General features: G+C 41.3%; 1 protein-coding gene across 1 annotated transcript; it reads left to right on the top strand.

The window, feature by feature from the left end:
- Positions 1 to 401: 401 nt before the first annotated feature.
- On the top strand, positions 402 to 4,834 carry atp1b1b (ATPase Na+/K+ transporting subunit beta 1b). Its single transcript, XM_038269137.1, has 6 exons — positions 402 to 574; positions 1,514 to 1,642; positions 2,860 to 3,015; positions 3,087 to 3,271; positions 3,350 to 3,433; positions 3,516 to 4,834. The coding sequence occupies exons 1-6, from the start codon at positions 484 to 486 to the stop codon at positions 3,771 to 3,773; spliced, it is 903 nt and encodes a 300-aa protein (XP_038125065.1). The 5' UTR covers positions 402 to 483; the 3' UTR covers positions 3,774 to 4,834.
- Positions 4,835 to 17,501: the final 12,667 nt, after the last annotated feature.

Here is a 17,501-nt window from a genome sequence, read left to right as displayed (position 1 = left end):
GGTAGAGACCACGCTTTGTTCCAGCATACTTCTCAGACTAGACCAGATTAGACTGAAATTATGCAGGGAACTGAGATGCAGTCTGCTTGGAATAAACAGAGTCTACCTACATCAGGTGGAGCAGGTAGAGGTGGGGGGCCTAAACCAGTTTTCAGAAAATATCTTTTTTTCTTATAACATATATCTTTATTATCCCAAAGAAAGTATCTTTTAGGGGGAAATGTTTGAAAATCAATGACCTTTAATGCATACTCTATAGGTCTATGAATCGCGGGCTGACGTCAGAGCTACGCACTGCGTCCCCCGCGCGGTAATTGGCCCCCCCTGCGCTCCACTAAGGTGAGTGTGTGGCGTTTGGTGGGCGGGGCTAAGGAGGGCGGCTTATAAAGGGGCGCCCGGCGCTACCTTGGCACCTCTGCTGAGTTTTAGAGGCAGGGAGGCATCAGGAGGGAATCCATCAGAGAAACCAGGAAGACATTAAAGATGTCCTCTAATAAAAGTGATGGCGGATGGAAGCAGTTCCTGTGGAACTCAGAGAAGAAGGAGCTGCTGGGGCGGACAGGAGGCAGCTGGTGTGAGTACATCTTTCTCTACCTCCTCCAGGTGTGGAGCTAAAATGTCCCCCATTTATTCTCTGCATGGCTGCATTTTAAACGCGCTTAATTAAAGTTTTTAATTAGGTTTGTTTGTGCAGGTTGAGTTAATTACCTGCAGGATTAAAAATAAAGTCTAGATCCAGTAATGAAGTGAAGCGGCAGCTAAAGGGTTAAAACTGCATCAACGGTCCAAGGTGACTGAAGGTGACCGCGGGCCCCTCCTGGTCCGCACACCTGGGGCCCGGCTCGCGCTCCCATTGATGATTATGATGATAATGAGGTGGGACCGGGACCGGAACCGGCGGTCACCTCCCCGTGACCTTCCTCTGCGCCCCGCGCGCTCCGGCGGCTGCACGGGTTTGCGCACGCGCGCTACAGCCGCTTCTTCATGAGTGAGCGGTTGTCCTGGTAACGTGTCCTAAACCATTGATTATGGAGGGGGGGGGGGTCTCTGCAGAGGATCTATCCGGAGGCTCGCTTCATTTCCTTCCGCCGTTCATCCTTCCTGCAGGGGCGGGGCGTCTGTCCTTCTGGGGTCACCTGGGAAAAAATGCTGATGCAGGAGGAGGAAAGCTGCCACCGTGACCAAGGGTTGCCATGGCAACGCATCTATAGAGTAAACATTTAAGAGTTGTTAGTATTTTATAACATCCTGGAAAAACAAAACTTAATTAAAGACTAAAAAGCTTCTTGTTTTTATGGAAATGTATCTTTTTTCTTGTTTTCTTCCTGTCATTTTTTTCGGAGGAAAATGGCCGCCTAGGACGGTTGACCTTTGATCTGTGACCCGGTGACCTTGCGTCAGCGGCGGCGAGGCTGTTTTATATTTTTCTGAGCCGTTCCTGTCTCCTCCCCCATCCTCCTCCTCACCCCTCCTCACCCGAGACTCAAAGCTGCTCCTTCTCTCCCCCCTGCAGTTAAAATCGGACTCTTCTACTTGATCTTCTACGGCTGCCTGGCGGGGATCTTTGTCGGGACCATCTGGGCCATGCTGCAGACCCTCAGTCTGCACAAGCCAACCTGGCAGGACAGAGTGGCCCCCCCTGGTAAGACCCCCCCCCCCCTCCAGAGAGCAGCTCTACTGATGATGATGTGATTATTAGCCGTCATGGCTGCTCGTTCTGTGTGGACCTGGTCCCAGCGCAGCCTCTCCATGGTGCCGTTACCACGGCAGCCTGCTCCACCTGAGATTACCTGGGTGATGTCATTAATGGATTATTTATCTGTCAACAGATTATTAATCACTGTCAGTGAGAGATTATTCATCCCTGTTAGTAATAGTTTATTAAATTCTTTTATTCTGTCAACTTTTTTTAATATGTCAGTAATGGATTGTTCATTTTATAGTAATAAAATTACTAAAATTATTATCTAATTATTAGTCTGTTAAGGTAAAATATAAGTCTTAGCAATAGTTTATTAATCTCTGGTAATAGATTATTGAATTATAGTAAAAACTTACTACTTTTAATGATTCACTGATGGAAAGTCTGGAGTTTTTTTTTTTTTGTTGTCCATATGAGCATAGAAATAGAACAAATAGTAATTTCTAAACCTTTTATTTTTGTTTAAAATGTTTTTCTTTCTCTCTGCCTTCATTATCTTCTGTATTTTCTTCCTCTTTTCTAGTCCTTTGTTCCTTTATGTCCATCCTCCCTTAAACACCTCCATTTTTCCTTCCTCATATCCTTCCTATTTTCCCCTTTATATTATTTTTGTTTTAAATCGGGCAAAATGCAAATAAAAACTGTAACTTGAGAAAAAAATACTTTTTTTTTTTTTTTTTTTTTTCATTGAACTATTCAACCAGTTCAGTGAAGGTAAAATGAGCTGTTTACAGATTAACATTTGGATCATAGAAGCACAAACTAAAGCCATGTTTTCAGAGTAGATCTAGCATTCTAGAATGGGTTGAAGTAGAGCTTGACTGATCTCCAGCATATTTATTTTGTACATTTCTTTCAAGTTCTGATTGGCTCTCATTTCAATAAAGCTCAAATTATTCTGGCTTTTAGCCTCTGTTAGCAGTTAGCTCAGTTAGCATTACTGCGTTAGCATTCACTGGCTCTAAGAACTTGATGGATGTACGTTCAAGCCGATAATTGACCTTGGCACGCTGCCCCCTGTTGACCAGGTGACGTTCAGATCCGATTATGAAGCAGACTATTGTTCCTGTTAGCATTCCTCCTAGCAGGAATGCTAACAGGAATGCCTGCTAGCAGGAATGCTAACGCCTTTGCTCACTGTCCGGTCTTCCCTGCAGGCCTCTCTCACGCCCCATATGCAGACAAAACGGAGGTGGTGTTCAACGTCAGGGAGCTGGAGACCTACCTGCCGTTCACCAAGTCTCTGAGGGAGTTTGTTACCAGATACGACGATTCCAGGCAGACCGACAACATGCAGTACGAGGACTGCGGAGGTACGAACCTGCGTCTCTGACTTTCTCTTTGAAAAAGAAAAAAGCCTCCTGACCTTTTCTGACTCCTTCAGATCAGCCTGCTGAGTACAAGAACCGAGGCGACTTGGAGAGCGACCCGGTGCCTAGGAAGGCCTGCCGCTTCTCCAGGTCTCTGCTGGGTCCCTGCTCCGGCCTCGAGGATCTCAATTTCGGATTCAGCGTGGGCAAACCGTGCCTAGTTGTGAAGCTCAACCGGATCGTTAACTTCCGTCCCAAGGTACCCGTGTTTCCTTCAAAATAAGAGTCTGGATTGGTCCTTCCTCTTTAACAATCTAAGCCGATTTTGTCTGTTTAGCCTCCTACCTCCAATGAAAGCATCCCTGATGAAGCTCAGCCTAAAGTCCAGCCTAATGTCATCCCTCTCTACTGCACCAGCAAGGTACAACTTTTTCTTTACTTCTACTTAAAAAAAAAACAAAAACTGTTTTTTTCTGAATCGTTGTAATTTCCTTTCGTCTTAGAAAGAGGAAGACGCCGACAAAATCGGAGAGATCAAGTACTACGGCATAGGCGAGGGGTTCCCCCTGCAGTATTACCCGTACTACGGCAAGCGGCTGCACCCGCAGTACCTGCAGCCGCTGGTGGGGCTGCAGTTCACCAACCTGACCCGGAACGTGGAGCTGCGCATCGAGTGCAAGGTGTTCGGCGAGAACATCGACTACAACGAGAAGGACCGCTTCCAGGGACGCTTCGAAGTCAAGATCCAGGTCAACTCATGACCGCCGGGAATGTAGACCGCCGCCCCCCCCTCCCCTCACACCCCTTTAAACGGTACAGCACATGCGAGGGGACGGCTCGGCCAATCACGACCAGTCTTAACTTAAACCGATGAAAGGAAACGCCATTTTTAATGGGGGGTGGCGGCGGCGTAATCAGCCTTCATCACTCGCTTCCGCACCTCTTTCTAGCCTTAGAATCAAATTTAGCGAAAGGATTAGCGATTTTAACTAGTAATTCCAGCGTAAACTGGTTTTCCATAAGCCATAGGACGTCGCTCATCGCTTTCCATGCATCTGTCCCTCCTACGCATCGCTGCCTTGTGGTTTTGGAGTGAGCGGGACCGCAGATTCTGGTTCCTCTGAAATGCACTTTTATTATTTTAGACTTTAGCTCGTTCTCGGTGTGTCCGAAACCAAAGCACACGTCCTTTAACTCGACGATTGACGTCTTCCGCAGAACTTCCTTCTTTCCTCTTGAGATGCGTTTTTATTTCCTCTCTCGTCTTTAACTGGGTTTTCAAGCCTTTTTAGCGTTTTCGTTGCCTTTGGATGTAGACCGGCGCCTGTCCAGACGGTTAGCCTCTTTAGCATGCTCTTGGGGCAATGGTGCTAACGCGTTTTATTAACGTCTTTTGGTTCCGGCTGGATTGTGGCGGCGTGACTCTGAATGTCTGGAAGAATTTTCTATTTATGCAGATGTACGTTTTGTTTCGTTGCAGAATATTTTGACTGTATAAAGGCAATACCAAAGCGAGCGGGAGTGATTTTATTTTTTTGAAGAAGCAATACAGTAATCGTCTTTTGAGTGCTAAAAGTCCACGTCTCGCCTTGCGACCTTTTTCAATAGTTCTGCTTCATCTTAGGGCCAAGTACAGCGAACTAGTAGCAGGCAGGTGGAGCTCCATGCATTTCAGATTAAGCTAACCCCCTGACTGCCCAACGCTGGTACCCTAAATGTTTCATAGGATCTCATGATGATGTAAAAATGCTCCGGCCTTTCATCAGTTCACCCACCTTTGCTTCATCGGAGATGAAGACCAATAAAGTATAGAGAACCTTTTCTCCTGCGTCTCATTTCTTAATGCAGCCTTAAGAAAGTCTTGATGCTCACTTGGAAGTGTTCATAATGCTCAAAACACTGCCATCTACTGACCAAAATGTGTAACTTCCTCCTGATTATCAAAGCACTTTGTTCTAAAGCAGCATATCAGAATTAATTTATTACTGCAGTTGGTAAAGGAAACTATAGGGGGAATGCAGCCAACTGTATAGACATAAGGACTGCAGCAATCCCTCATATGACGCATGCATGCGACAGTTGGTGCTGAATTGACTCTGAGTGACTGAGTAGGGATTCTAATTATAGAGGAGGGCTGACATCAGAAAATGAAAACAGAAACATGGGAGTTCTTTCAATAAACAAAACGGGAACAATGGCTTTCTTTTTCAGTGAGAATGCAGCTAATTTAAAGCCTCGGAGGGAGTGGTTAAAAAAAAAAAGTTGGTCATGGAAACAACTCCTCCAAAAAATAGATTGTTTCTATAGAAGGGAACAGGAAGGTTTAGGGTTTTGCTCAGGAACCCAGAGTGGAGGCTTTTGGAATCAAACTGGGTACTTGCAACCTTCTTAGAGCACAAGCGCACTGCTCTAACCCACTAGGCCGACACTACCCCTCTTTATAGATTCCTCTGCAGGATTTGAACTCATGAGCTTCCAGTTTAAGCAGATGCTTTAACAATCACACCACAGGCCCTGAGTTACAGCCAAACAGGAACAAAGCAGATCACACTCAGAGAAAAAAAGCAGAGAGCAGAACGTTAGAGATTGAACTAACAGATTCTGCAGAGTGGGAGAATAGAGATAGAATGATGAAAAAGGGGTCCCTATGTCCTCCAGCAGTCTAAGCCTATAGCAGCAGAACTATAGAGATAGCTCAGGATAACCTGAGCCACTCTAACTATAAGCGTTATCAAAAAGGAAAGTTTTAAGCCTAGCCTTAAAAGTAGACAGGGTGTCTGCCTCACGGACTAAAACTGGTAGTTGGTTCCACAGGAGAGGAGCCTGATAACTAAAAGATCTGCCTCCCATTCTACTTTTAGAAATTCTAGGAACCACTAGTAAACCTGCAGATTGAGAGCGAAGTGCTCTGTTAGGAACATCAGGAACAATCAGATCTCTGATATCAGATGGAGCTTGGTTGTTTAGGGCTTTGTGAGAACAAAGTAAGGACATATTTTTTATATCCAGAAAAGTCTCTGTAGTAAAATGGTTAAAGTCTTCAACTGTAATTCAAACCTGGTTGCCTCAGGAAAAGCATCCAGTGTGAAAAGTCTGAGGAATCCCTGAATATAGGAGCAGCTGAAGCGTCTTTAACAAGATAATTTAATGAATAACTTTTCTGAAAAACACTGCAAAAACGATCTAGAAATAAGTCAAGAGTATTTGCCTTTAACTTGAGCAGGTAAATAAGACGATCTGCCAATCTAATAAGTATATTTACTCTTAAAATACAATAGTTAGATAATATGCACTTAAAGAGGACAATGCAAATGTATTTTCTTATTTTAAATGTAAATTGTCTTGTTCCACTGGCAGTGTTTGTCTTTTCTCAATACAAGAAAAAAAAAACTTCTGAAAGACTGTTGAAAGATTTCGATTTTTTTCCAGAGTATAGTTTTGACCCTATTCAATATGGGATTTAAATAAGTAGAGGCAGGTGAAATGTTACCCAAACTAAATTCATCATTAAGCAGTTTGCTAATTAGGAGGACTGGTCCGAAGATGACTAAAGTGATACAGCTGAATATCATCAGCTTAATGATAGTAAATCAACCCAAACTGCCGAATTTTACATATTTTATTTTCAAATTTAAAGCCCTTTAGTTGTTGGATTCTATTTTTTCAATGAGCTGAACTCAAAAGACCTAACATATTTTCTCTGTATAGGAAATGTTTATTCCTTTAGGCTGGCAGCAACAAAAAGCAGCTCTAAAATGTGTATCTGCATCAGGATCAGCTTCTGAAGCCTGTTTGAAACCCTGAAAGTCATCAACACTGCTGATTTGTTTCCATTAGACAAAACAGAGTTCCACCTTTGATTATTTTCATGCTGGGTTTTCCCCTATAAACCCCAAACTGGCAGGTCTGTGGTACTAGAGGACATGCTTCCTATGAAGACATGTTTGTTCTTACAGCTAATGATGCTGTTAGTATCTGCCACTAATTCATTTTTCAATAACTTCGTCAGTAATGTAGCAAAATGAGGAAAAATCCCCTTTATGTCCTCCAGCATATTAAGCCTATAGCAGCATAACTTTTTATTTTTCATCTTTTACCCTGAACATCAATTTTTGTAAACATTGTGAGATATGTGGCCACTTTTAAAGGGACATTTCTGTTTTCAGCAACAGTATTAATACAGTGAAAGCTTCTTCATGTCAAGCATTCTCTGAGGTAGTTCTCTGGGACAAAGAGTCATTGTCAGCACAAATGGAGGAGGGGTTTCCTGTTCCTGGAAAGGAATTAAGCCGTCCACCTGCATGCAGGGAGGGCGTGTTGGGCTGTCTGTTAAAGAACAGCACTTAAAAAGATATGGACTGGTTTCCAGTTTGCTCGCATTCTTTTCATTAGTAATGCCTGATGCTGCTGCCCCGTGGCCAAAAACGCTCATTTCGAGAAACTTCAATTTTTTTTAACAAACCTTTTCCTTCGGTCTGATTACAGTTTGAAAAAGACACAAAGGCCTTTTGGGACAAAATGTAAGATCTGAATCTAAAACAATATGTGTCTTTCGATAACGTAATTGCTGCTTCTTGACTAGTAGCCACATTCAGTTGGCCACTAACAGAAGAAAAAACATTTTTATGCAAGGAACACAACAGATTAGCTGGTAGGGATTTGATTCCACAGCCTCTTGGCTGAAAGCCATGCATGCTGACCAGTCAACCAAGGGATATTGCTGTGGTCACATAGCCAGGACCCATCATCAGTGGGAGACAGAGAGACAAGACCGCACTGTCACACATTCATGCAATCAGTAAAAGCTGAAGGCCCTAAAATAGAGCCCTGTGGGATTCCTGTTTTGTGAGTTTCAATCGATCGGTTGGTCCTTTACTACATCACATTGTTCTCTGGTTTGGAGAAAAGATATAAAGGAAATTAGGGAGTATTTTCTCTCCACTGTTGCCACATGCATGCTCAGCATGAGAGATTGTTAAATAGTTAGCGATACAGTGCAAAACAAAGTCTACTGTCGCTACATTCCTATCCAGGAGGAGAAAAGTCAATGACTCGATGCAATCAGCTGGTTTTCCTTAGATGGAAAATATAGGTAGTGCTTTAAAGGCTCTGTACATGCAGCTAGCATGGTCTTTCCATCTGTTTGTCTGGAGGAGTAATTGGTTAGCCTACAGATTTGGTGGAAGACTTACATTGATACTAGCCTCGTGAGACCATCCTGATCTCGCGAGCTTTCAAGGTTTCACTCGCAGATCAGTCTGGAGACTCTCCGTTGAAGAAAATTTGGAGCCGTTCACCAAACGAACGTCCAATCAGCGTTGGCTTTGAGGCGGGTTGAGGTGTGACGCAACGAGAAGCGCGACAGTTCAGTCTAAAGAACATGGCGGCTTCAGCCGATGAAACTAGCGTTAGCGTGGCTATCGAGCAAGTTTTATGGGAATTACAGAGTATTTGTTCACTGAAAGAAGAGCAAAACACTGCTCTGGAGGCTTTTCTCAGAGGAAAAGATGTTTTTGCTCTTCTCCCGACTGGTTTCGGCAAGAGTTTGATCTATCAATTGGCTCCTCTTCGTCGTCGCTCTGTTAGTACGTCATATGCTTCGTTGATCTGATTGGTTTATTTGGCCCGTCTATCACCAACATAGGTCAATCAGCTAACCAGTATTTTCGCCCCTTCCCAAAATTACTTCAACGGAAGGTTTCCAGATGGATATGCGGAGCAAATTATTGATGATTTTGTTGAATGGGTTGCTAGTTCCCTGTGTACTTTCTTGAACAACATTCCCCCTCTGGAAAATAGAAAGCTGGCTCCCTGGTTTAATGCAGAGCTGTGCACTAGAGACTGACACGGGAGTGGATTTTCACTCCTGTCCCGTCCCACTCCCACAGAAAAAAATGGTGTCCCCTCCCGATCCCGGGCCAGAGTAGAAATCTAAATCCTGTCCCGTCCCACTCCTGGTGAAATTACTCCCACTCCCATCCCGCTCCCATTCAGAATGACTCCCGCTCCTGCACCACTCCCATTCTTGTTGTTTTTGAGCGCGGGTGAAAAACTCAGAGCGGAAGTTACTATTGGTTTGCTCCCGCTCCCGTCTGCTCCCGTTAATGTTTAATCCTGTACCGTCCCAACCCCGTGATCGTTACTAATACTGACTCCCATCCCACGGGAATCCCACGGGAATCCCGTGACCCGTGGGATTCCCGAAAAAATGTCAGTCTCTACTGTGCACTCTGAAGCAAACTGCTAGAGGACTGGAGTGAAAATGGCGCTCAACATGCCTACGGGTAACTGAGTTTGGCAAAATAGTTTACTGCTGTACAGGAGGACCCTTCGCAAAGAAAGAGCAGCGTATTTATCTTCTTTAATAAAGGAGAATAAGAATATTCCTAGATAATTTTTAAAACAGTTGCCTAACTTGCCCAAAGCCATAGCTCTATTAGACGGTAACGCCATTTTTTTTACATTGGACCTTCTATTCATTCTAGCTAATCTGAATCGTTCAATTCCATTTGGAGAGCGAGATCATCTGTGGTAGCAGCACTAGACATCTTCCAGGCATGTGAGGAAAGCAGTGAGCAGTTCAGCGGACAGGAGGAATGAAGGGTAGCCGGCGTACGCTGATGACATCATACACACTCCGCTTTGTTTTAAAAAAATATAAATATAACCACGACTCATTGACTCTTCAGCAATCCCTCACACTAAGCATGCTTGTAGCGACAGTGGAGAGGAAAAACTGCCTTTGAACAGGAAGAAACCTCCAGCAGAACCAGGCTCAGTGTGAGCGGCCATCTGCTGAGGCCCACTGGGGTTCAAGGAGACAGAAGCAGACATAGAAAAAGAAGCATAGATACAAAAGGCAACTGTCAACCAGCTCCACAGGCGGCCCCGTCCAGGAAACACACAGCCAGGCAGACGAGCTCCGAGCCAGCTCCCATGTCAGAGGATGAAGAGAGTACATCCAGTTAGTCACAGTCAGAGAAACAGGACTACACTGGAAAACAGGCCAAGCTCCAACATCTAGAAACAAAGGTGTTGATGGCAGCAGCACAGCTGATATTGCTCTCCAGGATGGAGTCACAGCCAAACAGGAACAGACCAGATGAAGCTACTATGAGAAAAAGCAGAGAGAGCAGAACGTTAGAGATTGAACTAACAGATTCTGCAGAGTGGGAGAATAGAGATAGAATGAAGCAGAATGATGAAAAAGGGGTCCCTATGTCCTCCAGCAGTCTAAGCCTATAGCAGCAGAACTATAGAGATAGAATGAAGCAGAATGATGAAAAAGGGGTCCCTATGTCCTCCAGCAGTCTAAGCCTATAGCAGCAGAACTATAGAGATAGAATGAAGCAGAATGATGAAAAAGGGGTCCCTATGTCCTCCAGCAGTCTAAGCCTATAGCAGCAGAACTATAGAGATAGAATGAAGCAGAATGATGTAAAAGGGGTCCCTATGTCCTCCAGCAGTCTAAGCCTATAGCAGCAGAACTATAGAGATAGAATGAAGCAGAATGATGAAAAAGGGGTCCCTATGTCCTCCAGCAGTCTAAGCCTATAGCAGCAGAACTATAGAGATAGAATGAAGCAGAATGATGAAAAAGGGGTCCCTATGTCCTCCAGCAGTCTAAGCCTATAGCAGCATAAATATAGAGATAGCTCAGCATATATATATACATATCCTGGAGCTCCTGAGATGACCTGCAGGCTCTCTGTTCTTCAGTGAGCCTAGAAGTAGTTTTCCGATTCTTCCTAACAGGTCTCCTTGTCTTCAAAGTTCTTGTGTCTAATATTCTCCTGGACTGAGATCAGGCCTTCTGTGACCGTGATCTCAAAACATTGACTCTGTTGTCCCTCGTAACTAATCCTGCTGTATGCTGAGTGACAATTAGCATGACTCAACGATTTTCTGCAACTGTAAAGTCATTCTGCTCTGCGTCTGCAGGCCTGTGGAGGCTGCGGGATTCAGTTGCAGATGGATGTTTGTGTAATTATAGGAGGTTGCTGCTGCACGGCAGCTAACACCAGGGATGTGGTTTCAGGGTTTCACCTTACCCTAAGGCAGAAGCCAGAGCACAGCCGGCAGCTCCTTAATAAATTACATTCTTTATGCATTCTTCTGCAAATACTTCTATTTTCTGGGACACACCGAAGGTAACATGATGATCCTGCAGCAGCGACATCCGGTCGAAGTAAAGCTCATCAGAAGCTGGTGTTTTGTAAGAGATCCGCTGCAGCACGGCGCACCGACCTTCACGGCCCAGAGGTCAAACTGCAGAGCTCAGGAGTTTACTAGGATTTCATTATGAGTTCATGCAAAACGACTTTAATACAATAGCAGTTCATGAAATATTCCCCTTTAAGTTATTTTTTTCAAGTTTTACTGTGATTATTTTGGAAAAGTAAACAGTTAAAGGAAAATCTTCATAATTTATTTAGGCTCTTGACTCTGATTGGCCTGAAAAGGATTGAGAGTAACCTAAACTGGAGCCAGATCTCCGCTTGGTTGAACTCCTGCTCTTCTGTCGAGCATCATCACTGCAGGGAAACTCGACTTTAAAGGTATATGAGGATGTTCTTTTTAAAGGTGGATCATCAAAATAAGTGGTCCTCCGGACGTAAGGCTGTCATACACGCTCGTCCCCAGTCTGACGCCCCTGTTACACCTCAGCGATTTATCCAGCGTCTACCTGACGTCCCAGAATGTTCTAAAACGCTGGCATACGCTGAACTTTCTATGGATTTTTTCTATTCTGGGCGTATATATAGAGTATTCATAACAAGTCCAGAAATTCTGTCCAACGATGGCCTACTTTCTGCATAACGCACGGCAGCGTAATGCCCAGGAAATGATGCACAAGGCAGAGTCCTGAAGGGATACTGCTCATCCATAAAAAATAATAAATAAAAACAAAGCAAAAAGTTTTGCAGTGGCAGCAGATTTAGTTTCAATTTTTCATTCCTGTGAACCCCGTTTATACCAAAACGCTGGCAATACGCCATTATAAAGTAGCTGGAAGTTAGAAACACGTTCAGCGCTCGTCTGGAACACGTCAGAGACGTTGATATGCGTTGGAGAAAAGTTCTGGATAAGTTACGCAGAAGTTACTCAGAGGTTTAGGATAAGCTAGACGCCACGACTGATGAGGAACTGACACTGAACGGATGACGACCATCAGATAACTGACCTGGAACTGATGGCCCACGCTGGCATACATCAAGAAATTTTGAGAATGCACATTATTTCTTGATGTACTTGCCGTATGTCGCCGTGTGACAGCGTGTTTCAGTGTACTTCAGCGTGCTCATAGCTTATATAAAACTTACCCGTAACTTATCCAACGTATGTCTGCATATTGCTAGATTTTCCGTATGTGAGGCATACACTGGACTAAATCGTCAAGGTGTGACCAGGGCTTGACATAGTGGAAGAATTGCTAATTTTTGGAAAATAGCTTATATCAGCGATAAAGAGCAACTTTTAAATAGAGCAGCACAAAGAGAAATGGGCTCATGCATTCTCTCTTCCCTCTCTGGAGCGGGTACAGGATTAAATGTGCATTTTTTTAAAGGTTTTTTTAAGTGGAGAAGATGGGTCTTTTAAAAACTTTGTGAAAATCCTCCACTAAGCCTTTAAATGGAAGAGGATTAGGCCCGTTAACGCTTAAAGTCCGGTGCGGCAGGTCAGACGTTCTGTAAAGTGTCCAGACCCTCTGATGCTTCTGCTGCTCCTGTGGTCAATGCAAGAGAGCAGCTTTGCTATATTTGCTGTGATCAGCGGGTAAAAGTAGTGATGTTATGAGTTGAGCCGAGGCTTCGAGGCATGTGTCCAGTAACGGAGGGGGCGTTTCCCTAAAGCGAGTGTCGAGGCGGGATTCATTTAGGGGAGGGGCCAAAATTGATGACGTCCGAAGCCTCACTACCGTGATACCAGGTGACCGCTTCAAAAAGTGGTTCAGACCACGCGAGAACTTTGACAGGCATTTAAACAGCCTCCGTATTCAGTCAAGATTTGGGAGTTTTTAGGAGAGCTGCTGTCAGTTGGATGGAGTTTGGATAGATTCTAAACATAGATTGGTTGGAAAAATTACTAATCTAGTTGGTTAAAGCTAGTTTGGTTAGACTAAACAATGTAATGATCAGAATGTGAGCAAACCACCGGTTACTGTTGTAACATCAGTGTTAAAGGAATAGTACACCCAAAACATGATTAGCCTTCATTTTCTACTCACCTCCATGCTGAACAACACTCCGGAGTACTTTTTTGATATCTCAAATGCATCTGGAGATCTGGGAGGCTTCTTGCTGTCTGCTGACATTCAAATAATGGAGGTCCATGGCGCCCGAGACAGAAAGGTCCATAAAAGTCCACAAAAACGTGTCAATATTCCTCCATACTGCTCGTCCAATGTAATCCAAGTGTCCTGAGTGGGTAGCATCCAGAATTTACTCGAAACGAAGTCATTTAGAATGTTTTTAGAGCATAAACAGTAGTGTATAGGATTTCCTAATAGCGCCCCCATGCGCGCTCACGATTCTACGGAAGCCGGCAGACCAAACCAGCGCATTCAGCTCGGCAAAGAACTCATGCTCTTCCTCAACACTGAAGTCCTCAGACATTTTTCTTTCGTTGTTTCTTTCTTTGCACAGGTAAACAGCACATTTCTTCTTCTACGCTTGCATTATCGGCAGACCAGACGCTGAATGCGCACTTTCTTCCGGTTTGGTCTGCCGGCTTCCGTAGAATCGTGAGCGCGCATGGGGGCGCTATTAGGAAATCCTATACACTACTGTTTATGCTCTAAAAACATTCTAAATGACTTCGTTTCGAGTAAATTCTGGATGCTACCCACTCAGGACACTTGGATTACATTGGACGAGCAGTATGGAGGAATATTGACACGTTTTTGTGGACTTTTATGGACCTTTCTGTCTCGGGCGCCATGGACCTCCATTATTTGAATGTCAGCAGACAGCAAGAAGCCTCCCAGATCTCCAGATGCATTTGAGATATCAAATAAGTACTCCAGAGTGTTGTTCAGCATGGAGGTGAGTAGAAAATGAAGGCTAATCATGTTTTGGGTGTACTATTCCTTTAAGTCGTATAACTTCCAATCCTGAGGTTGTTGGTTTGAGACCAACCTTAGACTTTTGAAAGTTGCGATAATACTTACGTATTTTGGCTAATGTGACTAATTTGTATTGGTTTACACTAGTACAAATATAGATTAGATAAAAACACTGCCAAATTAGATTGGCTGGTTTAACTGAAACATTGGTTGAACACATAACTTCCAACCCGTTTAAAACCAAAAAATGCGGAAAAACTATAATTATAATTGAATAAAAATGACTAACTCCTTTTATTTTTCTCATCACTGCCCAATGTGCACTTTCCCTGTCTGCTTGAGCTTATTTCAATAAAATGGCACAAAAACAGTGAACCTTAATTGATTGTTCTCTTCTAAGACATTTTAAACTAAAATAATGTATTATACACACCAATCGTTAACAATCTCAAATAAACTTAAATAGGTAAAAAACAAGAAAATTAATTTTAAAGTCCGGAAAATACAACTTTTTTTAGTTATTGAAGCAGTAAAGTAGGCCCAGACCATAACACTACCACCACCATGTTTGACTATTGATAGGATTTAATGTTTTTAAAGTGCTGTGATAGTTTTAAACTAGACCCTCTTCAGGGAACCAAATATGTTTCCAAATATTTCCTTTGGACTGGGGTCTGTTTAGGCCTACTTCATGCTGGCAGACAGGTTGGTTTCAGATGGTTATTCGGTTCAGTCAACATTAACAGACATTAGGTGTTTTGGTTGGATGTCCAACTGTAGTTTCCTGCTTCCTTTAGACTTTCACCAGTGTAATTATACAGTAAAGCACCTGTGTTAGCCTGGATGCTACAGCAGCAGAGCCCTTTGCTGGTTGGAGATGAGGTCTCCATGACGTCCAGGCATGATGGGGCATGATTCTCCTGTCGTCCGATCTGTAATTAATTGGCGAGTCCCACCGCTGTCAGCAGTTCTTGAGCATCAGCAGGTCTGGGAATTGATAACATGTTGAAGGCTTGATTTGCTGAGGCTTCACCTCTACAGCTGGAGGCTTCAGCTTTCACTGACACTCATGAAGGAGGCGGCTGGTTTTTAGATCAGCAATGATTTCTTTTTATAAATCTTGTTTAATAAAACAGTCCCAGGAAAGTGACGGCAAAATGTTCATCAGGCCCAGTTAAGATAATGACCTATTGTTATTAAAACCATTTAATTGCAAACTTACAGGATAAGTCGACTACATCACATTGTTCTATAAAGGCTTTTAATTCAGAGTATTTTTCTAAAATACTTCTGGTACAGTACAAGATTTGCTTAATGTAGATTTATTCAAACTTCAGTGTAGATTCCCACCATTATTCTTCATAACATCCTTATAATATTAGGATCAACATTCTGTTCCAATAGGTGTTCATAGATATTCAAAGTGAAAATAAATAACTGAAAAATATTAATTTTTCAACACTCTAGACTCTCCTGGACCTGAATGACATAAGAGATAGTCATGTTTAAAATGTTTGCATATTTAACATGGAAAACACATTTGAACCAATTAAGATATTCAAAACGCTATTTATACAGATTTATTTTAGATTTCATTATATTCCATTTCACCTGTGGGTTTTGTGTTTTTACTATTCACTTTAAATGTAAAAATCTATAACCTTGCTTATATGGCTTGGTAATAGAAAGCATTTTGAACTTTAGAACAGTGATCAGGTTAAAAAGGTAAGTGAAAAAGATAAAAGGCTAATTGAAAATACTAAAAAGCTAATTGAAAATACTAAAAAGCTCATTGAAAATGCTAAAAAGCTAATTGAAAATACTAAAAAGCTCATTGAAAATGCTAAAATGCTAATTAAAAATGCTAAAAGGCTAATTGAAAAAGGTAAAAGGCTAATTGAAAATACATTAAAGCTAATTGAAAATGCTAAAAAGCTCATTGAAAATGCTAAAATGCTAATTGAAAATGCTAAAAGGCTAATTGAAAATGCTAAAAAGCTAATTGAAAATACTAAAAATCTCATTGAAATTGCTGAAATGCTAATTGAAAATGCTAAAAAAAAGCTAATTGAAAATACTAAAAAGCTAATTGAAAATGCTAAAAAGCTAATTGAAAATACTAAAAAGCTCATTGAAAATGCTAAAAAGCTCATTGAAAATGCTAAAAAGCTAATTGAAAATACTAAAAAGCTCATTGAAAATGCTAAAAAGCTAATTGAAAATACTAAAAAGCTAATTGAAAATGCTAAAAGCTAATTGAAAAAGGTAAAAGGCTAATTTAGAATGCTAAAAAGCTAATTGAAAATGCTAAAAAGCTAATTGAAAATACTAAAAAGCTCATTGAAATTGCTGAAATGCTAATTGAAAATGCTAAAAAAAAAAGCTAATTGAAAATACTAAAAAGCTCATTGAAAATGCTAAAAAGCTAATTGAAAATACTAAAAAGCTCATTGAAAATGCTAAAAAGCTCATTGAAAATGCTAAAAAGCTAATTGAAAATACTAAAAAGCTCATTGAAAATGCTAAAAAGCTAATTGAAAATACTAAAAAGCTAATTGAAAATGCTAAAAGCTAATTGAAAAAGGTAAAAGGCTAATTTAGAATGCTAAAAAGCTAATTGAAAATGCTAAAAAGCTAATTGAAAATACTAAAAAGCTCATTGAAAATGCTAAAATGCTAATTGAAAATGCTAAAAGGCTAATTGAAAAAGGTAAAAGGCTAATTGAAAATACATTAAAGCTAATTGAAAATGCTAAAAAGCTCATTGAAAATGCTAAAATGCTAATTGAAAATGCTAAAAAGCTAATTGAAAATACTAAAAATCTCATTGAAATTGCTGAAATGCTAATTGAAAATGCTAAAAAAAAAAAAGCTAATTGAAAATACTAAAAAGCTCATTGAAAATACTAAAAAGCTAATTGAAAATACTAAAAAGCTCATTGAAAATGCTAAAAAGCTAATTGAAAATACTAAAAAGCTCATTGAAAATGCTAAAATGCTAATTAAAAATGCTAAAAGGCTAATTGAAAAAGGTAAAAGGCTAATTGAAAATACATTAAAGCTAATTGAAAATGCTAAAAAGCTCATTGAAAATGCTAAAATGCTAATTGAAAATGCTAAAAGGCTAATTGAAAATGCTAAAAAGCTAATTGAAAATACTAAAAATCTCATTGAAATTGCTGAAATGCTAATTGAAAATGCTAAAAAAAAGCTAATTGAAAATACTAAAAAGCTAATTGAAAATGCTAAAAAGCTAATTGAAAATACTAAAAAGCTCATTGAAAATGCTAAAAAGCTCATTGAAAATGCTAAAAAGCTAATTGAAAATACTAAAAAGCTCATTGAAAATGCTAAAAAGCTAATTGAAAATACTAAAAAGCTAATTGAAAATGCTAAAAGCTAATTGAAAAAGGTAAAAGGCTAA

This window comes from Cyprinodon tularosa, unplaced genomic scaffold (genome assembly GCF_016077235.1).
Source record: "Cyprinodon tularosa strain WSP-4 unplaced genomic scaffold, ASM1607723v1 ctg1191, whole genome shotgun sequence".
Classification (NCBI taxonomy): Eukaryota; Metazoa; Chordata; class Actinopteri; order Cyprinodontiformes; family Cyprinodontidae; genus Cyprinodon; species Cyprinodon tularosa.
The sequence above is the reverse complement of the archived record's forward strand: the minus strand, read 5'-3'. Positions and strand labels throughout refer to the sequence as shown.

Coding starts and splice junctions, on each gene's coding strand:
- atp1b1b (XM_038269137.1), top strand. CDS start 484: ATGTCCTCTAATAAAAGTGATGGCGGATGGAAGCAGTTCCTGTGGAAC. Junction 1,643..2,859: donor GGACAGAGTGGCCCCCCCTG/GTAAGACCCCCC, acceptor TCTTCCCTGCAG/GCCTCTCTCACGCCCCATAT. Junction 3,434..3,515: donor CTCTCTACTGCACCAGCAAG/GTACAACTTTTT, acceptor CTTTCGTCTTAG/AAAGAGGAAGACGCCGACAA.